This window comes from Piliocolobus tephrosceles, chromosome 8, assembly GCF_002776525.5.
Source record: "Piliocolobus tephrosceles isolate RC106 chromosome 8, ASM277652v3, whole genome shotgun sequence".
In the NCBI taxonomy this organism is placed as follows: domain Eukaryota; kingdom Metazoa; phylum Chordata; class Mammalia; order Primates; family Cercopithecidae; genus Piliocolobus; species Piliocolobus tephrosceles.
In genome coordinates this window covers 129,719,404-129,742,277 of record NC_045441.1, presented here as the reverse complement: position 1 = coordinate 129,742,277, position 22,874 = coordinate 129,719,404, and the positions used below count along the sequence as shown (strand labels likewise).

Here is a 22,874-nt window from a genome sequence, read left to right as displayed (position 1 = left end):
ACTAAAAAATACAAAAAACTAGCCGGGCGAGGTGGCAGGCACCTGTAGTCCCAGCTACTCGGGAGGCTGAGGCAGGAGAATGGCTTAAACCCGGGAGGCGGAGCTTGCAGTGAGCTGAGATCCAGCCACTGCACTCCAGCCTGGGCCATAGAGCGAGACTTCGTCTCAAAAAAAAAAAAAAAAAAAAAAATTTAAAAATTAGACAGGCATGGTGGTGCATGCCTGTAGTCCTAACTACTCAGGAGGCTGACATGGGAGATTCACTTGAACCCAGGAGTCCAACGCTGCAGTGAGCTATTTTTGTGCCTCAGCTCTCCAGAGTGAGAGCCTGTCTCCAAAATTAAGTAAATACATACATACATGCTTTTCTTTTTTTTTTCCTGAGAACATTGTAATTATAAAAGTGTTTCTGGTTACATGATACAGAATAAGTATTGTAATTACTGAAAAGTTTAATGAAGAAAATAAAACTTGTCCACAATTGGGGAATTCTACTTTTCTTTATGCCTCTATTTTCTAGTATTTCTGTAATAGATTTACATTTTTTTTTTTTGAGATGGAGTTTCCCTCTTGTTGCCCAGGCTGGAGGGCAGTGGCATGATCTCAGCTCACTGCAACCTCTGTCTCAGTTTCCCAAGTAGCTGGGACTACGGGCGTCCGCCACCACGCCCAGCTAATTTTTTTTTGTATTTTTAGTAGAGACGAGGTTTCATCATTTTGTCCAGGCTGGTCTCGAACTCCTGACCTCAGGTGATCCACCCACCTTTGCCTCCCAAATGCCTGGATTACAGGCATGAGCCACCTCGCCTGGCCCAGATTGGCATCTTGTGTATGTGTATTTATGTGTGTGTATTTTGAAGATCTTTTTAAAACGCGCATGTAATCCCAACACCCACTGCTGACACTTCGGTTTATTTCCTCTCTGATTCTCTCACACACACTGTGTGTGGTATGCGTCCATGTGTTTGTGTGCATACATTTTTAAAAAAGATATACATTTTTAAAAAACTATACATTTTTTAAAAAGATCTGTGATCTTGGGAGGCCGAGGCGGGCGAATCAACTGAGGTCAGGAGTTTGTAACCAGCCTGGCAAACATGGTGAAAGCTCGTCTCTACTGAAAATGTAAAAATTAATCGGGCGCAATGGTATGCACCTGTAATCCCAGCTACTTGGGAGGCTGAGACAGGAGAATTGCTTGAATGTGGGAGGTGGAGGTTGCAGTGAGCCAAGATCGCACCATTGTACTCCAGCCTGGGTGACAGAGCAAGACCCTGTCTCAAAAAAAAAAAAAAAAAGATTTGTGATTATATTGTATATGTAGTTTTGATGCTTTTTTATATTGATCATGAGTATTTTCCCATGTCATCAATTTCTTTTTTATTTTTACTTTTATTGTTTTGAGACAGTCTCTCTCTGTTGCCAGTCTGGAGTGCAGTGGCACGATCGTGGCTCACTGCAACCTCCACCTCCCGGGTTCAAGCGATTCTCCTGCCTCAGCCTCTTGAGTAGCTGGGACTACAGGCACGCGCCACCAAGCCCAGCTAATTTTTGTATTTTTGGTAGAGTTGGGGTTTCACCATGTTGGCCATATGGTCTTGACCTCTTGACCTTTGATCTGCTCACCGTGGCCTCCCAAAGTGCTGGAATTACAGGCATGAGCCATGAGGCCAGGCCATGAGCCACCACACCTAGCCTAATTTATTTTTAGAAACAGTTTTTATTGCCCGCACGGTATTCCATTATTTTAATAGAATGTTATTAGTCCCCATTGTTAGAATGCCCTTGTATGCCTTTATATTTTTATTTTGTTTTATGAGACGAAGTCTCACTCTGTTGCCCAGGCTAGAGTGCAGTGGCATGATCTCAGCTCACTGCAACCTCTGCCTCCTAGGTTCAAGCGATTCTCCTGTCTCAGCCTCCTGAGTAACCCAGGTGCCCACCACCACACCCGGCTAATTTTTGTATTTTTAGTAGAGATGGGGTTTCGCCATGTTGGTCAGGCTGGTCTCAAACTCCTAACCTCAAGTGATCCGCCTGCCTCAGCCTCCCAAAGTGCTGGGATTATAGGTGTGAGCCACTGCACCCGGCCCTTATATGCCTTTCTCTGTATATATATTTAGGGAAGTGTCTCTTCTTTCATATAAGAATGTGTATACCTACAGGCACATATGAGCAAATATGTATGTTTGTGTGAATGACAGACAGCACAGGAGGTCTCCTAAGAGTAGGAATGATGTTGAGATGGGTGAGGGGCATGGGGATAGTTTATATCAAGGACCCCTGTAGTCTCCCACAGGCAGAGTCTCCTGAGGCAGTAAAGACAGGGGCAGTAGAGGACTGGAAGGAATTGAGCCACCAGCCACCATTCACAGACAAGAAGGGTTAATGAACCTGGCCTCGAGTCCAGCTCAGGCCCCTCTGATGGGGCACACAGCTTCCTTGCCACTGTACCCCCCAACCTGACCAGGATGTCCCCAGCCACTCTCCTGAAATAACTGAAGAGGCTTCAGCAGGGACATCAGACCTCAGACCATGAGGGTTCTTGTCTCTTTTCGCTTTTGGACACTACAGATCTTTTGCTGTGCCCATCGTGAGTCAGAGATCTATACAATCAGGGGTGTCTGCGAGCCTCTCAGCAGAGCTAAGCCCCTGAGGTTACTCCAGAGAGACACAATGGGATTGGGTGCCATACATGTTGGTGTAAGGTCCTCTGATCAAAAGCTAGAATCTTCTCTGGACCACAGTCTGACACATCATTCTTGGGATCCTAGAGTGACTTTCCTTTTATACTATAATTCTGGGTGTAACAAACAACTGCTGGTACCCTGACATTATGAATAAAGTTCTATGGGAACACAGCCAGGCTCATTCATTTACATATTATCTACAGCTGCTTTTATACTACAAGGGCACAGTTTAGTAGTTGCAACAGAGAGGATATGGCCCACAAAGCCTTAAGTACAATCTGGCTTTTAAGAAAAGGTGTGCTGGCCAGGCCTGGTGGCTCACGCCTATAATCCCAGCACTTTGAGAGGCCACAGTGGGCGGATCACCTGAGGTCAGGAGTTCAAGACCAGCCTGGCCAACATGGCAAAATCCCGTCTCTACTAAAAATACAAAAATTAGCCAGGCGTGATGGCACTCACTTGTAATCCAGCTACGTGGGAGACTGAGGCAGGAGAATCACTTGAAACTGGGATGTGGAGGTTGCAGTTAGCCGAGATTGCACCACTGCACTCCAGCCTGGGCAACAGAGTGAGACTCTGTCTCAAAGAAAAAAAAAAGAAAAAGTTTTCTGATCCCTAAGTCCAAGATTCATATCTTCACTTTCAAAGGCCTTCAGTAGATAATTAGATATCTTCATTGCTGTATCATCTCTTCCATCTGTTTCACTGCACTTACTCTAAACCTTGAAGACTCTTTTGATCTAATTTACTCTCCCTCCCACTATTCTCAGATTGTGCTGTGTCATTGCTAATACTCTCCACCACAGGTAAGTCTTCCCATTCTATCAAATAAGTATCTACTGAAATCCCACCCCATCACGAAAGCTCCCTGAACATTTGGTGGCTTATTTGGGGTGCTGTGGGACATATCAGGATCCCCGTTCTCCAGCAGGGTGACCACTCAGAGATGCAGCCCACACATTCTTCAGAAAGCTGTGTGCTGTGTTTCCATTCCTTCTCTGGTTTCTTTCTCGTCTGACCATTTCACAGGTCAGATCTTTGAATGAACACCATCACAGTCTACATCTCTAACAAAAGCAGATACCTGCGTTTTCCCAACAATTTGATAGGAGATTCTAGTGCAATGATAGGATCATTTCCTTGGATTTTACTGTAGATGGAATTTGTAGCCTCAAAGAAGGCTTGCCCCCTTCCTTCTTTTTGTGCTGGTAGGATTGAGATGCTCATGGTGCCTAATCCAGTCAGCTCTTCCTCTGCTGAAAGTTTATGGTACTACATAATTTATTGCTCCTTGGAGACCTGTGATAAAACATTGGAGCTGGCCACTTAGGAAACTAGGAGTCTTTATTTTTGGAAATCTTTAAAAAGAAAAGATTCTGAAGTTATTGCTACTTACTATTTGGAACTAAACAAATAGTGAATGGAGAAATCAATGTAGCAAAATATGCCTGTTCTATGCGAGTTTAAGACAGGATAAATGTGGCCTCATAAGTTGATAAAGAAAAGCTCATTCATTAAACAGAATAGGAATAAGTTATTTTGGGGAAAAAATTATTTAGATGAACATATCACAAAATAAATTACTGATGGAATAATAAATAAAATGTGTTCGAAACAAACCAAGAAAATCCAGAAGAAAATGGAATTGAATATTTATTAAACCTCTAAGAGGAGATAGTTTTTTAGGCAAAAAAAGAAGAGATTAAATGAATTACAAAAGAAAAGATTAACACATTTTCATATAAAAAGTTATTATAACTAAAATAAAACTACAAATCAACCACATGGGAAAAGCACACTTAATGGCAAACCTGACAAATAGTTAATATCTGTTCTATGTAGAGCTCATTGAAAATAGTAAAAACATTAGAATCCTAAAAGATAAGCAAAGTATATAAAAAATACACTAAAGAAAAATACAGTTGGTGTATTAAAGTATGAAAAAATGTCAATGTTGTAAAAAAATTACATATGTATATCTCTGAAAGAACCTTCCATATCAGTACATTAAGTTTTTTGTTAATTTTTTTTTGAGACGGAGTCTTGCTCTGTTGCCTAGGCTGGGGTGCAGTGGCATGATCTCGGCTCACTGCAACCTCTGCCTCCTGGCTTCAAGCAATTCTCCTGTCTCAGCCTCCCAAGTAGCTACAGGTGCACACCACCATGCCAGGCTAATTTTTGCATTTTTGGCAGAGACAGGGGTTTCACCATATTGGTCAGGCTGGTCTCGAACTCCTGACCTCAGGTGATCCGCCCACCTTGGCCTCCCAAAGTATTACAGGCTTGACAGCATTACAGGCTTGAGCCACCATGCCCGACAAGTACATTAAGATTTTTTAAATAATTGCATAGTATTCCGCTGGGTGGGTTTATCATAATTTGTTTGACCAGCCTCTATTGATGGATATCTAGGTTATTTCCAGTATTTTGTGATTACAAACCATGTCGCAATGTACAATATCCTTTGCACAATATGTTTCCTTGTAAAAAATAACATTGCACAAATAAGAGTATATCAGCAGAGTAAATTCCTAGCGGTGGACTTGCGGGGTCTGAAGCTATATGCATCATAATTTTGTTAGCTCACGTAGACTGCCCTCCGTAGCCCTGTACCAAGTGATACTCCCGCCAAGCCTGTATGACAGTGTGGGAGTGACTTTTCTCTCTCGCTTTCACCAACAGAGTGAGCTATCAAATTTTCTTATCTCTGAGCAAAAAAAAGTTTCTTTAATGGAGTTTTAATTCTCCTTTCTCTTGGGAGTGAAACTAAGAATCTATTTTTTTGAGACGGAGTCTCGCTCTGTCGCCCAGGCTGGAGTGCAGTGGTGCGATCTCGGCTCACTGCAAGCTCCGCCTCCCGGGTTCACGCCATTCTCCTGCCTCAGCCTCCCGAGTAGCTGGGACTACAGGCATCTGCCATCACATCGGCTAATTTTTTTTTTTTTTTTTTTTTTAGCAGAGACAGCGTTTCACCATGTTAGCCAGGATGGTCTTAATCTCCTGACCTCGTGATCTGCCTGCCTTGGCCTCCCAAAGTGCTGGGATTATAGGCATGAGCTGCCACGCCCGGCCGCTAAGAATATTTTTATGTTTCTAAGAATCATTGTATTTCTTTTCTCTAAATTTTCCATTATTTTGCCTGTTTTTCTTTTGAGTCGTTAGTCTTTTTCTCATTAATTTGTAGTGTATTTTAGGGAAATGAGTTAATTTCTGTGGGTTATTTTCTATGTGTTCTAAATTTTTTTAGCAAGTGTTTTGTTTGCCTTTTGACTTTGTTTTTTGTTTTGTTTTGAGACAGTCTCATTCCATCACCCAGGCTGGAGTACAGTGGCGTGATCTCAGCTTACTGCAACCTCCGCCTCCCAGGTTCAGGCGATTCTCCTGCCTCAGCCTCCCAAGTAGCTGGGATTACAGGTGTGCACCACCACACCCAGCTAAATTGTATGTTTAGTAGAGACAGGGTTTCACCATGTTGGCCAGGCTGGTCTCAAACTCCTGACCTCAAGTGATCCTCCTCAGCCTCCCAAAGTGCTGGAATTATGGTGTGAGCAACCACACCTGGCCAGCCTTTTGACTTTGAAGAGGCCTGTTTTAGAAATAAGATATCGAGGCCCAAAGAAACATAATTCCGGGCAGGTCAGGTGGCTCATGCCTATAATCCCAGCACTTTGGGAGGCCAAGGCGGGCAGATCACGAGGTCAGGAGATCGAGACCATCCTGGCTAATATGGTGAAACTCCATCGCAACCAAAAATACAAAAAATTAGCCAGGAGCCATGGCGGGCGCCTGTAGTTCCAGCTACAGGAGGCTGAGGCAGGAGAATGGCATGAACCCAGGAGGCGGAGCTTGCAGTGAGCCGAGATCGCGCCACTGCACTTCAGCCTGGGCAACAGAGCGAGACTCCGTCTCAAAAAAAAAAAAAAAGAAAAGAAAAGAAAAAAAGAAACACAATTCCTTGTATAAAAGACACTCAGCAATCCTGCAGCAAGGCCAAAGTGAGGCTTAGTCCCTGTAACTCCCAGTCCTTGTGTCTTGGGTTGTCAGAAGGCCTCAGCTGTAACGTCTAGGGATTGAGGCAGGTGACCTTGCACTTGTCCAAGAAGAGAAACAGCCAGGCGCGGTGGCTCACGCCTGTCATCCTAGCACTTTGGGAGGCTGAGGCGGGTGGATTGCCTGAGCTTAGGAGTTCGAGACCAGTCTGGGCAACACAGTGAAACCCCGTCTCTGCTAAAATACAAAAAATTAGGCGGGGATGGCGGCGTGTGCTTGTAGTCCCAGCTACTCGAGAGGCTCAAGGGGGAGAATTGCTTGAACATGGGAAGCGGAGGTTGCAGTGAGCTGAGATCACGCCACTGCACTCCAGCCCAGGTGACAGAGTAAGACTCCTCAAAAAAAAAGAGAAACTGGATTAGATTTACATCGCTCATCACACACATTTTTGGTAACTGGATGATATGTGTTCATTGAACACTTACTGGCATAACCAAACTCCACCTACCCTGGGAAGGTGTAGAGGAACTAGACCAGTTCCTCTTCTCAATTTCATTGTCTTGTCCCTGGCACCACCAGTTATCCACTGGTTAGTCTCCTTTGAATTCATTTACTCTTCTTTTCTCCTTTTCCCTCATAGCAGTCATTGTCCAAACCTGCTTTTTTCCGACAAAATTCAGAGAGGAGGAACTTCAAACTGCTGGACACTAGGAAGCTGAGTCGGGATGGAACTGGGTCCCCTTCCAAAATCAGCCCCCCCTCCACTCCCAGCAGCCCTGACGACACTTTCTTTAACCTTGGAGACCCACAGAACGGCAGGAAGAAGAGAAAGATACCTAAGGTAATGGTGGCAACAAGCTTCATGCTCAGACATGCATGACCCTTTCTCTGTGAAAGAAGACTGCAGAGGGGTCTGGGTGGGGGATACATCACTGGCCCCTCTCCCACCTGTGTTGCTGCAGGCCAGGGGGACACAGTGAAGCCAGCAGGCTGGAATATCTGGACCTTCATCCTGATCATTTTTGTGGTCCTGTGGTCTTCCTCTTAGCCACTCTTCTCCCAATCTCAGCTGCTTGTCTGATCCCAGACAAGGTTTTAATGCCCATCCTCAAAAAGCCACAGCTCCTTCCTTCATCGCCACAAAAAAACAGAACACCATCCATCATGCTCTGACCTGAGACTTGGTCTACACCCGCTGCAGAGGCAGGTCCCAGTCTGTGTTCTGAGACAGCCCTTGTCAACAATCCTCTTGTGGCTCTTTGCAGCCAAAAAGGTAAAATATTCCCAGGGGCTTGGATATATACATCTTTATGCATCTGTTGTTGGTTACATTTCCTTTTGCTCAGTTTCAGTGCTGCAGTTTGGTCTCTCTTCATTAACCAGTGTGGTACTGTAGGGTAGGCAAAATTTCTCCTCTACCCTCTTAGAGTCTCCAGCTGAGCCTCAGATTTAAACTGACGTAAGACAATTAACAGGAAAATGCATACTCATTTTATTTACAAGTACGTGGGAGCCCTCAAAAGAAAAATGTAAGACCCAAAGAAGTGACTGGATCTATGTGTTTATATACTAGGCTGAACAAAGAGCGGCAATTGTGGAAAAGTAACCAGGAAGATAGGGGTTAAACAAGATTTGTTTGATTAGATTTATCTTGGCCTCAACTCGCCATCACTGGTGATGATGTTTCTTTCCTCCTGTTATAAGGAGGGTCTCTTTTATGTGTTCATCTCCTGTTTTAAGAAGAAAAGGGAAGGTCAGAGCGACCTTCGTGCACCTTCTGTTTTTCAAGTGTCTTTAGTTAAAAATAATCAATATGCCAAAGTGGCATATTTTGGGGAGCTATGTCCTGAACTCCTTCAAGATCAACGTTTTTTTTGTAGATGGAGTCTCACTCTGTTGCCCAAGCTGGAGTACAGTGGTGTGATCTCGGCTTACTACAACCTTCACCTCCCAGGTTCAAGTGATTCTCCTGCCTCAGCCTCCCGAGTAGCTGGGACTACAGCCACCATGCCCAGCTCATTTTTGTATTATTAGTAGAGATGGAGTTTCACCATATTGACGAGGCTGGTCTCGAACTCCTGACAGTGTGATCCGCCCGCCTCAGCCTCCCAAAGTGCTGGAATTACAGGTGTGGGCCACCGCACCCAGCCAATATCAGCTTCTTACAGGAACTTGTAGAGCAGGGATTCTTAATTTCAGAGTTCATGGATGGGCTTTAGCGGGTCATGAAATCCATAAAAATGTAAAACTTTATGCAGATAAGTTTCCGTGTGGGACATTGTCTGTAGCTTTCATGGGATTTCTCTGAGTAACTCATCGACCTGAAAGAAAGTCAAGGGAGGCCGGATGCAGTGGCTCACACCTGTAATCCCAGCACTTTGGGAGGCCAAGATAGGAGGACCACTTGAGCCCAGGCATTCAAGACCAGCCTAGACAACATGGTGGAACCCCATCTCTACAAAAAATTTTAAATTAGCCAGGCATGGTGGTGTGCACTTATAGTCCTAGCTACTTGCGAGGCTGAGTTGAGAGAGAATCACTTGAGCCCAGGAGTTAGAGGCTGCAATGAGCTCTGATCGCGCCACTGCACTCCAGCCTAGGTGACAGAGCGAGATGTTGCCTCTAAAAAAAAAAGAGAAAGAGAAAGAGATGGTTCTGCTGAAGTCCACCTAGGGAATATGCCTTTAAGTAGTGGTGCCTGTTGAGTGACTCACTTTGGCAGCACTAGGAGAGGTTATGAAAGGACCTGGCAAGTCTGAGGACAGCTAAGAACTTTCATCCTAGAACCCAGAAAGTTAGAGTGTTGGAGGTATCTCACACAAGAGGAATCACACAGTATCGTCCTTCCGTGAATGACATTTCACTTCGCTTAGCGTCTTCAAGGTTTAAGCATGTGTCAGCATTTTCTTCTTTTTTAAGACTAAATGAGCCGGGCGCGGTGGCTCACGCCTGTAATTCCAGCACTTTTGGGAGGCCAAGGCGGATGGATCACAAGGTCAGGAGATCAAGACCATCCTGGCTAACACGGTGAAACGCCGTCTCTACTAAAAATACGAAAAAATTAGCCGGGCATGGCGGTGTGTGCCTGTAGTCCCAGCTGCTGGGGAGGCTAAGGCTGGAGAATGGTGTGAACCCGGGAGGTGGAGCTTGCAGTGAGCCGAGATCGCATCACTGCACTCCAGCCTGGAGACAGAGCAAGACTCCATCTCAAAAAAAAAAAAAAAGACTAAATGGTGTTCCATCATATGTATATACCACATTTTGTATATCCATCTATCTGTCCATGGACACTTGGCTATTAGAAATTTGGAGTGTTTCAACAGAAATGAAACACTCCAACCCCTTCATTTTTCCATTGAGGACATTTCACCCCATAGAGGTCAATTAAATGGCCCAGAGACACCCAACCAGCCAGAGGCAAAGAGGGCCAGACAATTTCTAAATATCGAAAATAAGAATTAAAATATTCAAGCCAACACAGTGGCTCATGCCTATAATTCCAGCACTTTGGGAGGCTGAGGTGGGCAGATCACTTGAGGTCAGAAGTTCGAGACTAGCCTGGCCAACATGGTGAAACCCTGTCTCTACTAAAAATACACACAAAAAAAATCAGCTGGGCGTGGTGGCACACACCTGTAATCCCAGCTACTTGGGAGGCTGAGGCATGAGAATCACTTGAAACTGGAAGTCGGAGGTTGCAGTGAGTCAAGATCACGCCACTGCACTCCAGCATGGGTGACAAAGCAAGACTCTGTCTCAAAATAAATAGATAAAATATTCATAGAACATGGAAATTGGTTACCATCCTATATTTTTGTTTACTGACATAGACAGATAAAAGTGTTATATAACATTTAACATATAGCTACGAGATAGTAAGATTAATTTTGTAAGCACACAGAACAACTAATTTTAGAGTTCCTCCATGTGTGGGATCCTAAATCACATGTGGCATGAATGTGTGCTCTTTGATAGCAAGCCCCCGGGGGACCCAGCAAAGCAAAATACATAAATTCGCACTCACCAGCTTCTCACGCAAGAAAGGGGAAAACAAATACGTAAGAAACACCAAACTCTTTTGGTCTGAAATATGAAAAACATTTTCCATGGAAGCAGGTCTCCTTTCAAATGCATCAGATAACTAGGCCGGCCTGGGAGGTGGGGAGGGGCAGGGCACAGGGGGTCTGGCAGTGGTGATGGGGGAGACCATTTAGGTTGAGTGGCCTGCTTGGAGGCTTGGAATGTGTCCCACCCCAGGGTATCTGTGTACACTTGCACACTGCATGTGTGTGTCCTGTGAACACATGGAGGGTGCATGGCGTCTGGGGTGTGCGTCCCTCTACAGATGGGGCTGCACGCTCGGCTGCATGGTGCCGCTCCCCGAAGTCTCAAGCTAGGGCTTGGGACCCGTTCTAATCCCGGTTCCCACCCCACTCAGGGCTGCTCTGACATTCTTTGGAATGGTTCCCACGAAGGGAGCCCTGCCTGGGAACCTTTTTTTTTTTCTGTCTCTTCCTTTTCTTGTTTTGTTTTGGGAGGAAAAGCTCCTTCCCAAGCTGCAGTGACATCGAAGCCTCAGAGGGAAAGCAGCCACCACACCGTGAGCAATGGGCTGTCCCCCCATCCAGACAACAGATGCCCACAGGGCAGCGGGGCTGGCAGCCTCCTTTCCTTGACAGTCATGTTCCTGTGTGGTAGAAAAAAAATGACTGGGCTGGGTGTGGTGGCTCACGCCTGTAATCCCAGCACTTTGGGAGGCCGAGGTGGGTGGATCACCTGAGGTCAGGAGTTCAAGACCAGCCTGGCCAACATGGCAAAACCCCATCTCTACTAAAAATACAAAAATTAGCTGGGCATAGTGGTGGGTACCTGTCATCCCAGCTACTCAGGAGGCTGAAGCAGGAGAATCTCTTGAACCCAGAAGTTAGAGACTGCAGTGAGCTGAGATCAGCGCCATTGCTCCCCAGTCTGGTCAACAAGAACGAAACTGTCTCAAAAAAAAAAAAAAAAAAAAGATTGAAAGACACCCACGAGCCCATAGGAAGTGTCTCCCGCTCCCCCCGGCCCTGGCCCTCCATCGTCATAGGAGAAGGGCAGTGAGGGAAGCCCAGCCGCCACAGAGTGCGTGCTGCTAACACTGGCTGTTCTTCTCCTGGTGTCTGGCAGCTGGTGTTGCGAATCAACGCCATTTATGAGGTCCGGAGAGGAAAGAAACGGGTGAAGAGGCTGTCCCAGTCAATGGAGAGCAACTCAGGAAAAGGTAGAACCCCCACCACCAGCCCTCTCCCGCAAGAATCGGAAAAGAGATTCTTTCCAGAAGTGACTTCCTATTTTTTCTGGTTGACTCACCAAGGAGGAGAACAAGCTGATGCTTTGTAAATGTCCTGTACCGTCTTTGGGACAATGGCAGGGCTGGGAGCTCAGCCTGGGCGACATGTCCCCTGCCTCCCCATCCTTGTCCTCATCCTTGTCCTCGCCCACCACCAAGTCAGCCCAGCACTACAGGCCCTGGCGTGACTGTGGGAGCAACCTTCCTTGCTTAACCTCCACAAAAGGGACCAGGACCTTCTGCTGCATTATCTGATATAGGTACCATCTAGTACCATCTGAACTAGAACCAGATTAATTTGGCAGTACATTGAGTTGGACGAGATGTGGTTTGTACAATACATTGAGAGACAGCAAGAGGCTGGGCGCAGTGGCTCACGCCTGTAATCCCAGCACTTTGGGAGGCTGAGACAGGTGGATCACCTGAGGTCAGAAGTTCGAGACCAGCCTGGCCAACATGGCGAAACCTGTCTCTACTAAAAAATAGAAAAATTAGCGAGGCATGGTGGTGTACACCTGTAATCCCAGCTACTCAGGAGGCTGAGGCAGGAGAATCACTGGAACCTGGAAGGTGGAGGTTGCAGTGAGCCAAGATTGCGCCGCTGCGCTCCAACCTGGGTGACAGAGTGAGACTCCGCCTCAAAAAAAAAAAAAAAAGGCAACAGAACACCCCCTCTGAATTAGAACGTTTGATCTGTGCTACCACACAGAAAGAGTTTCCTACATGAGAAGAACTCACATTTGCAACTGTCTTCCTTGTTCTTTTCTTCTAGTGACAGATGAGAACAGTGAGTCTGACAGTGACACAGAGGAGAAGCTGAAAGGTGAGGAGAGCCGCTATTGTGCAGGATGCAGGCAGGTGACTTGGAAGCTGCAAAGGTGGCCCCTCCTCCTTAGTATGAGGGACAGAAGCGTCCTGCCCGAGCTTGCTTGGCAAAATGTGAACATCTTGGGAGACAGTGGGGCCACAGGGGGCTCCAGGGCCGGTCCGTCATGGGCATGATCAAAATGGCACTACAGTTGCTAAGAGCCAGGGAGGCTACAATAACGGCAGCGACCGCTGCTCCCATGCCTCTCCCTACGTCCTGATGTTTTCCATGCTTCAAGGATTGACACTGCGGCCCTAAGGCTTCAGAGACCTGGAGCTTCTGCCCACTTCTGCTCAAATTACTGTGTGATCTGGAGGAAATCACTTAAGATCCAAGGCCTCTAGTTCCTCATCTGTCTGATGAAGTTGTTGAAATAATTGGTCCCTGTGGGTCTAAAATTAGATAGTCTGGGCCTAGGCTTTAGTGAGTTTTCTGCAATTTTTTCAGACCCCAGGGAGAAGCCAAAGAAAGCAAGTCCAGAGGCCAGGCGCGACAGCTCACTCCTGTAATCACAGCACTTAGGGAGGCCGAGGCGGGTGGATCACAAGGTCGGGGGTTCGAGACCAGCGTGGCCAACATAGTGAAACCTTGTCACTACTGAAAATACAAAAACTTAGCCAGGCGTGGTGGCAGGTGCCTGTAATCTCAGATACTCGGGAGAGTGAGGGAGGAGAATCGCTTGAACCCGGGAGGCAGAGGTTGCAGTGAGCCGAGATTGAGCCATTGCACTCCAGCCTGGGCAACAGAGCGAGACTCCATCTAAAAAAGAAAAAGAAAAAAACAGCAAGTCCAGGTTGCCGAACGAGGTGACAGAGACCGTCTACTCAGTGACCCTGCTGCATTCGCCTCAGACACCCAGCTGCTCCCAGACTCCCCTCTAGAATGAAGCAAGGCCATTTCATTGCAGAGTCAGAGGCCGAAGAGGAGGTGGACAGGAGTTCCTGAGTTAGTGGGATCTCTGCCAGTTGAGTCACAAGGGATGTTTATAAAGCTCCCAGCTCCAAAAGCCCTCTGGTCTGGATTCTGTCACATCACACAAACCTAAAGATGAGGGAAATGGGTGAGGGGAGGAGTCACTGTCCCTACCTCATCAGACAGATGAAGGCAAGGGCGTCTTCAGCCTCTGCCCGGAGTGCAGACAGCAAAACCGTGGCAGAGTAGAGCCACGATTCCGGGCTCCTGCACCCTGATTGATTTGGTAGCCAACTGAGTGTTGCTTCTCCCAGAACTCTGGCAGATATCCCAAGTAAAGAGTTTCCTACCAATTTGTTAGACACAGAAACACTTTGGGGATTAGAAAAAAGTACTTGAGCTGAGAATTACATAACCTATTGCAGCTCAGTACAGTTCCACATGGGCTCATGGTCATTTCAGGCTCTTTGCGCTCTCTCCCTCCCTCTCTCTCCCCCTCTTCCTCACCCAGCTCACAGCCAGCGCCTGGTCAACGTGAAGTCCCGCCTGAAGCAGGCGCCTCGGTACCCATCACTTGCCCGGGAGCTCATCGAGTACCAGGAGAGGCAGCTCTTCGAGTATTTTGTGGTTGTGTCTTTGCACAAGAAGCAGGCTGGGGCTGCCTACGTGCCAGAACTCACCCAACAGTTCCCTCTGAAGGTACAGGGTGGCCAGGTCCCTGTGGCCTGCCAGGGTTCTAACCATCACCTTGTTGGGACTTACGAATTCAGGGAGGTGTGGGAGTCTGAGGACCACCTAGCATCTAGAATCTTGAAAATGGATCCTAATTAGGGTATATCAGATGGAAGAAAAAATGCTGCTGCTAGAGAATTTGGGAGGTCCCAGAAAGGAGAGACTCAGGGACTCAAAAAGTATGGCCAGACAAATACAAAAATTAGCCAGGCATGGTGGTACAGCCTGTAGTCCCAGCTACTCAGGCTGAGACAGGAGAATGGCGTGAACCCGGGAGGTGGAGGTTGCAGTGAGCTGAGATCATGCCACTGCACTCCAGCCTGGGCAACAGAGCGAAACTCTGTCTCAAAAAAAAAAAAGTATGGCCAGAAATGCTTTCTCACTTCCTGTGGTTCCTGTGCTGACCATGCCATCCTCTTTGCCCTTCCTTCCATCTCTTTATCCAGACAGCCACATCTCTTCCTAACCTAGCCTAGAAGTCTCTTTCCCCTGAAGCCCCAAGTCTCCCCAAGCAGCATCACGCTTGTGTCTGTGCTAAATGTCTGCTTTGCTTGTGTGCTGTGCATCTCTGTGTATGTCCCTTCCTTTTGCTACAGGAAGGGAATCTCAATCCAGACCTCTAGAGAGGGTTCTTGGATCTCGCGCAAGAAAGAATTCAGGGCGAGTTCAGCAGAGTAAAGTGAAAGCAAATTTATTAAGAAAGTAAAGGAGGCCGGGTGCGATGACTCACGCCTGTAATCCTAGTACTTTGGGAGGCCGAGGTGGGCAGATCACTTGAGGTCAGGAGTTGGAGACCAGCCCGCAACATGGCAAAACCCCGTCTCTACTAAAAATACGAAAATTAGCTGGATGTGGTGGCATGCACCTGTAATCCCAGCTACTCAGGAGGCTGAGGCTGGAGAGTCACTTGAACCTAAGAGGCAGAGCTTGCAGTGAGCTGAGATTGCAAAAAGTAAAGGAACGAAAGAATGGCTACTCCATAGACAGAGTAGCCCTGAGGGCTGCTGGTTGCCCATTTTTGTGGTTATTTCTTGATTGTCTGCTAAACAAGGGGTGGATTATTCATACCTCCCCTTTTTAGATCATATAGGATAATTTCCTGACATTGCCATGGCATTCGTAAACTGTCATGGCGCTGGTGGGAGTGTCGCAGTGAGGACCACCAGAGGTCACTCTCATTACCATCTTGGTTTTGGTGGGTTTTGGCTGACTTCTTTACTGCAGTCTGTTTTATCAGCAAGATCTTTATGACCTGTGTTTTGTGCCAACCTCCTATCTCATCCTGTGACTTAGAATGCTTTAACCATCTGGGAATGCAGCCCAGTAGGTTTCGGCCTCATTTTACCCAGTCCCTACTCAAAATGGAGTCACTGTGGTTCACACACCTCTGACACTTTTACGTCATGGACCATGGTCGTGTGGATTCAGCTTTACTGTATGTTAAATCATGGCACCTACAATAAAATAAATAAAATAGCACTTAATATAGTCTGAAGCAACATGGCCAATAATTTATAAATTATTCTTAGGCTTCGACATCAATATTAAAGAGGTTCCACCATATTCTAATTCAGTTCAACTAGAATTTACTAAGAATAATTCAACATTCAAGTAATTTTCTGCTTGGCCTTAGGGGATTACAGTGATGAACAAAATGTGTCTCCTTCCTCAAGGAATTTAAACTCTGCCAGGAGGACATAAAATAACCATCTCCCCCCAGCCCCGGCAAAGCATGCAGAGATTCACCAGGTAGAATCTGATGGTCTCTGGACAGACTCATGCCTCAGGGAGGGCAGAAGGGAGGGAGCTTCTGTCCTTGCCCACTCAGGGCCTCCCTTTGCCACCACGACCCAGGCATAACCCTAGCATCTACTAAGGCCCAGATCCCGCTGTCCCCAGGCCTCCCCTCCTTTCCCAGGCCAGCCGTCCTTCCATCGTGCCCACCATGCTCCAACACCACAATCAAGTCCTATTTTTGGAGTTCAGGATAGCAATTATGTAAATTGAAGTAAACCATAGGCACTGGCCTTCCAAAGGTGACACTCACCTTCCTCTAGTTGTCACACCTCTAAGGAATGAGCCCCTGACACCCCACTACCACAGGTATGCCCAGATTTTTTTCTCGGCGGGGGCTGCCCATGGATAAGAGAGAGGCCGCTGGGTGTGCTCACACTGACTTTCTTTTTTTTTTTTTTTTTTTTTTGAGACGGTGTCTTGCTCTGCCGCCCAGGCTGGAGTGCAGTGGCCGGATCTCAGCTCACTGCAAGCTCCGCCTCCCGGGTTCACGCCATTCTCCTGCCTCAGCCTCCCGAGTAGCTGGGACTACAGGCGCCCGCCTCGTCGCCCGGCTAGTTTTTTTGTATTTTTTAGTAGAGACGGGGTTTCACCGTGTTAGCCAGGATGGTCTCGGTCTCCTGACCTCGTGATCCACCCGTCTCGGCCTCCCAAAGTGCTGGGATTACAGGCTTGAGCCACCACGCCCAGCCCACACTGACTTTCGACAGAGATCACCGAGGCGTGAAGGGTTGTCCTGCTATCCTGTTCATTGCCTTGAGGCCTAACACAATGCTGTTCACATGGCAATGCTTAATCCGTTGTAGGAATCAAGGCTGCATTAATTCATGAGTTAATGACTCACCATAATGATCAAATGATTATTGTTTCCAGCCTGGAGTCACCCACATTAAATTTTTTTTCTAAAGTTGCACAGTCACTGTTTAAAAAGAAACTGATCCAGAAATGTATTAGAAAAGAAATCACTGGTAATCACACCACACAGAGACCATCACTGTTAACATTTTCTTTTTCTTCCAGTCTTTTCTAATGGTGTAATTTTCTTACAAAAGTGGAATCATATACTGCAGAATTTTTGTATCATGCTGCATGTACTCGTTTGTAAACCTCTCATTATTTATAAGCATATTTAATAAAAATTCTAAAACATCATTTTTCAAGTTATATAATGCTCCAATATGTGAGTATTCCCTAGTCTATTTATCTATGTAACCAGTCCCCTTCTGTTGGAAATGTATCTGGCTACCTGTGTGTGTGTGTGTGTGTGTGTGTGTGTGTGTGTGTGTGTATTTTGTTTGTTTTGTTTTGTTTTTTGAGACAGTCTCATTCTATTGCCTGGGCTAGAGTTCAGTGGTGCGATCTTGGCTCACTGCAACCTCCACCTCCCGGGTACAAGCAGTTCTCCTACATCAGCCTCCCGAGTAGCTGGGATTACAGGCATGTATCACCACGCCCAACTAATTTTTGTATTTTTAGTAGAGATGGGGTTTCACCATAATGGCCAGACTGGTCTCAAACTCTTGACCTCAAATGATCCGCCCACCTCAGCCTCCCAAAGTCCTGTGATTACAGGCATGAGCCACCACGCCCAGCCTGTGTGGGTATTTTTGAGACAGGATCTCACTCTTGCGCTTGTTATCCAGGATGGCGTGGAGTGGCACGATCACAGCTTACTGCAGCCTCAACCTCCTGGGCTCAAGTGATCCTTCCCGCCTCATCTTCCCAAGTAACTGGGACTACAGGCAGATGCAACCATGCCCAGCTTGTTTATTTAGTTAGTTAGTTTTATTTATTTATTTTTTTTGAGATGGAGTCTCCCTCTGTCACCCAGGCTGGTGCAGTGGCGTGATCTCAGCTCACTGCAAGCTCCACCTCCCGGGTTCACGCCATTTTCCTGCCTCAGCCTCCCGAGTAGCCGGGACTACAGGCACCCGCCACTATGCCCAGCTAATTTTTTGTATTTTTGGTAGAGACAGGATTTCACTGTGTTAGCCAGCATGGTCTCCATCTCCTGACCTCGTGATCCGCCCGCCTCACCCTCCCAAAGTGCTGGGATTACAGGTGTGAGCCTGTAGTCTCTTTTTTAGAGACAGGTCTTCTTCTGTTGCCCAGGCTGTCCTCGAACTCCTGGACTCAAGCGATCCGCCTACCTCAGCCTCCCAAAGTGCTGGGACCCACTCTGCCTGTTTTTTTGTTTTTTTTTTTTAATGCAATGGTGATCATCCTTGTACATGCATTTTTACATGTCAGGCGTTATCTCCTTGCCTTTGCTCACTTGCTCCGTCTGTAAAAAGGACCTTTTCCTCCTTCTCTTTCTTCTCTCTTTTTTTTGAGACGGAGTCTCACTCTGTCGCCCAGGCGGGAGTGCAGTGGCCGGTTCTCAGCTCACTGCAAGCTCTGCCTCCCGCGTTTACGCCATTCTCCTGCCTCAGCCTCCCGAGTAGCTGGGACTACAGGCGCCAGCCACCTCGCCCGGCTAGCTTTTTGTATTTTTTAGTAGAGACGGGGTTTCACCGTGTTAGCCAGGATGGTCTTGATCTCCTGACCTCGTGATCCACCCGTCTCGGCCTCCCAAAGTGCTGGGATTACAGGCTTGAGCCACCGCGCCCGGCCCCTCTCTCTTCTCTTTTTTAACTTTTTTTGTGGGTTTTATCCCTCACTTCTGTCCAGTCACCTGAATCAAGGCACAGTCCCTATTTGCATGCTAATGTTCCATTAAAATGTTTCCTATCCCATATTTATCTTTGACAGTTCAAGGAGACTGGGCTGTTTTCCAGCCATCTGTGATTGGTTGTATTTGTGGGAGATTTCTGTGTGCAGCTGCCTGTAACTGTGCTCCTGTGCATATACGAGCCTGTGTGCGTATACACTGATAACTCATAGGTTGACGATGTGTGCGTAGGCACATGTGTGCCTGTATCTGTGTGTGTCCTATGTGTGATCTGGGGTGGGTGCATGCAAGTAGTGAGTGGGCTGTTGAAAAGGGCTGGAACTTGTTTCCCCACGAGGTCTGCTCTTCAGTCCTGAATGCTGTTTCTTTTGTGGAGAAACTCCTTTGGTATTCTTCCTTCCTTTGGTATTCTTGGCTGGTCCTTTCTTTGGTGTTCTTTATAATTTAAGTCATTCACTCTGTGGTAATTAATGACCCCTTCCTATAATTACACCCCGATGGTACTTGCTTCTTTGCATGACTGTGCAAGGACAGTCAAAATTACTGTTTAGGGGACAGTCTGAGTTTGTGAATTACCAACTCAAAGACTGTTCCTGGGCCAGTTGGGTTTGTCTGTGTCGTCGTGGATGGAAGAAAGAACTGTTATATAGAAAATAAATAGTGGCTATTTATTCTGAAGGAGAACAACTAAAGGACAACTAAGTCTATAAATAGTGACTGTGTTTTACGGATTGATTGCTGTCTCAACCACTAGTATTAGTGGCACCCCATGGCTTCAATTAAATTTGGTGTAGCCTGAGGGGAATCATACTGGAAGCGGGTTTTGTTGTTGTTGTTTGTTTGTTTGTTTGTTTGTTTTGAGATGGAGTCTCGCTCTGTGGCCCAGGCTGGAGTGCAGTGGCTCCATCTTAGCTCATTGCAAGCTCCGCCTCCCGGTTTCATGCCTTTCTCCTGCCTCAGCCTCCAGAGTAGCTGGGACTACAGGCGCCCGCCACCATGCCCAGCTAATTGTTTTGTATTTTTAGTAGAGACAGGGTTTCACCGTGTTAGCCAGAATGGCCTCGATCTCCTGACCTCGTGATCTGCCCGCCTCAGCCTCCCAAAGTGCTGGGATTACAGGCATGAGCCACCGCACCTGGCCAGGAAGCAGTTTTTAAAGTTGGAAACAATCAGCCTGGTGCTCTCTGCCTTTGGATACTCTTCTTCAGAGCCCTCCTCTCCCTGACACTTGGTGACTTTGGGAAGGCTTGTTGACCGTCAGGAGCAGTGAACAGGACTGCTAGCCTGCCGACTTCAGAAACTGTCTGCAAGGGTGTTTTAAAGTAGAGCTCGGGCCAGGCGCGGTGGCTCACGCCTGTAATCCCAACACTTTGGGAGGTTGAGGCAGGTGGATCACTTGAGGTCAGGAGTTCGAGACTGGCCTGGCCAACATCGTAAAGCCCCATCTCTATTAAAAATACAAAAATCAGTCAGACGTGGTGGCAGGCACCTGTAATACCAGCTACTTGGGAGGCTGAGGTAGGAGAATCACTTGAACCCAGGAGGTGGAGGTTGCAGTGAGCTGAGATTGCAGCATTGCACTCCAGCCTGGGTGACAGAGCAAGACTCCATCTCAAAATAATGAATGAATGAATGAATGCATGCATGAATAAAGTGGAGCTCACTAGCAAGCTATTGGAAACAAAGAAATTGATGCAAATTATTACAGAAACAATTTAGGTTAGGGCCAAACACCGTGACTCATGCCTGTAATCCCAACACTCTGGGAGACTAAGGCAGGCAGATCACTTGAGGCCAGGAGTTCAAGATCAGCCTGGCCAACATGGTGAAACCCTGTTTCTACTGAAAATACAAAAAAAAAAAAAAAAAAAAAGCTAGATGTGGTTGTGCATGCTTGTAATCCCAGCTATTCAAGAGGCTGAGGCAGGAGAATCACTTGAACCCATGAGGTAGAGGTTGCAGTGAGCCAAGATCACACCACTGCACTCCAGCCTGGGTGACAGAGTGAGACTCTGTCTCAAAAAAAAAAAAAAAAAGGAAATGAAAGGAAGGAAGGAAGGAAGTTAGCCGTTATATTTAGGTTAGACACTATCAATTCCTAACCTCAGATGTTCAGATATGTGATATTTCAAATTACTGAAGATAACCTTAGCATGATGCATTTTTCTTTAACTTTTTATAAAGGAAATTTAACAAATGTAAACCTATTAACAATAGTAACAAAGCCTACAATTCTCCTCACATGAAAAAGTACCTGTTTACAAGCAAATATGAATAATAATGAGATAAATAATTAGAAATTATTATTTTGTGTTTCCCAAACTTGTATCTGGGGTGCTTTTTAAAAGCACAGATTGCTGGCTAGGTGTGATGGTATGCACTTGTAAGTCCTGCTACTCAGGATGCTGAAGCAGGAGGATTGCTTGAGCCTAGGAATTCAAGTCCGGCCTGGGCAAGAGAGCAAAACTCTGGCTCTAAAAAATATATATTTATACATAGAGAGACCAAAAAATCACGAATTTCTGTTCATAAGCAAAATAAACTCACGACTTTAGTCTCTAAATCAGACTTCATTAATTCATCCTGTCCCTTTTTTTTTTCTTTTTTTTTTTTGAAATGGAGTCTTGCTCTGTCGCCCAGGCTGGAGTGCAGTGGTGCGATCTCGGCTCACTGCAAGCTCCGCCTCCCGGGTTCATGCCATTCTCCTGCCTCAGCCTCCCGAGTAGCTGGGACTACAGGCGCCCACCACCACACCCAGCTAATTTTTTTGTGTGTATTTTTAGTAAAGACAGAGTTTCACCATGTTAGCCAGAATGGTCTCGATCTCCTGACCTTGTGATCTGCCCGCCTTGGCCTCCCAAAGTACTGGGATTACAGGCGTGAGCCACCGTGCCCGGCTCTTTTTCTTTTTTCTTAGACAGCATCTTGCTCTGTTGCCCAGGCTGGAGTGCAGTGTTGTGATCTCAGCTCACTGCAACCTCCACCTCCTGGGTTCAAGCAGTTCTCATGCCTCAGCCTCCCAAGCAGCTGAGAGTACAGGTGCCCGCTACCACACGTGGCTAATTTTTTTGTATTTTTAGTACAGATGGGGTCTTGCCGTGTTGGCCAGGCTGGTCTCAAACTCCTGACCCCAGGTGATTCACTGGCCTCAGCCTCCCAAAGTGCTGGGATTACAGGTGTGAGCCACCACCACCACGCCCGGTCCTTGTTCTTTTTTTTTTTTTTTTTTTTTTCCTGTAGACATGGAACCTCACTATGTTGCCCCAGCTGGTTTTGAACTCCTGGTCTCAAGTAATCCTCCTGCCTTGGCCTCCCAAAGTGCTCATCCTGTTGTTTAACAAGATAACATTCATCTGGTCTTTGATATGTCAGATACTGTATGATGTGCTAGAATCTCACAGAGAGAGAGAGAAAAAAAAAGATTAGATCATTTTTCTTCCTAGTTCAAACATTAACTCATGTGACCGGGACACATCACGTCCCACCTCAGGGCTTATTTCCTTCTTGCTGAAATAAGAACGTCAGGCTGGATGTCATCACGCTTCCTTCTAGTTCCAACACTCAAAGACTGTCTGAAATTAGTTGAATTTCCCAGCATAATTTGGTTTTACTGAATTTATTCACTGAGAGTGTTGTAACAGTCTTTGCCTGGAGTGAGAAGGGACTGCTTTGCCTGGGCCCAGAGATAGAAAGGCCTGATTGGAGGCTCTGCCCTCCAGTTTCCTGAGCCTCCTATTTGGAAAGGACTGCTGGCAGTTTTTTTTTATTCATTGAAATAGTTACATTCTAGAATGTCAAGCGGAGAAGCATAGATAACGTTTCTCTCAAGCATACTATTTTTCCCTCCCGACTTCTCCCAGAGGTCTATAGTTGGAACTGCCCTGGCGG

At 46.6% G+C, this 22,874-nt stretch overlaps 1 protein-coding gene across 1 annotated transcript in view; it reads left to right on the top strand.

The window, feature by feature from the left end:
• The window catches only part of DENND2A (DENN domain containing 2A), a 138,126-nt gene that overhangs the window by 68,507 nt on the left and 46,745 nt on the right, over positions 1-22,874 (top strand). Inside the window, exons 6-9 of the mRNA XM_023184889.2 lie at positions 7,321-7,521; positions 11,847-11,940; positions 12,782-12,832; positions 14,301-14,488. Of these exons, the coding sequence (XP_023040657.1) occupies positions 7,321-7,521; positions 11,847-11,940; positions 12,782-12,832; positions 14,301-14,488 (534 nt within the window). The remainder of the gene's footprint in view (positions 1-7,320; positions 7,522-11,846; positions 11,941-12,781; positions 12,833-14,300; positions 14,489-22,874) is intronic.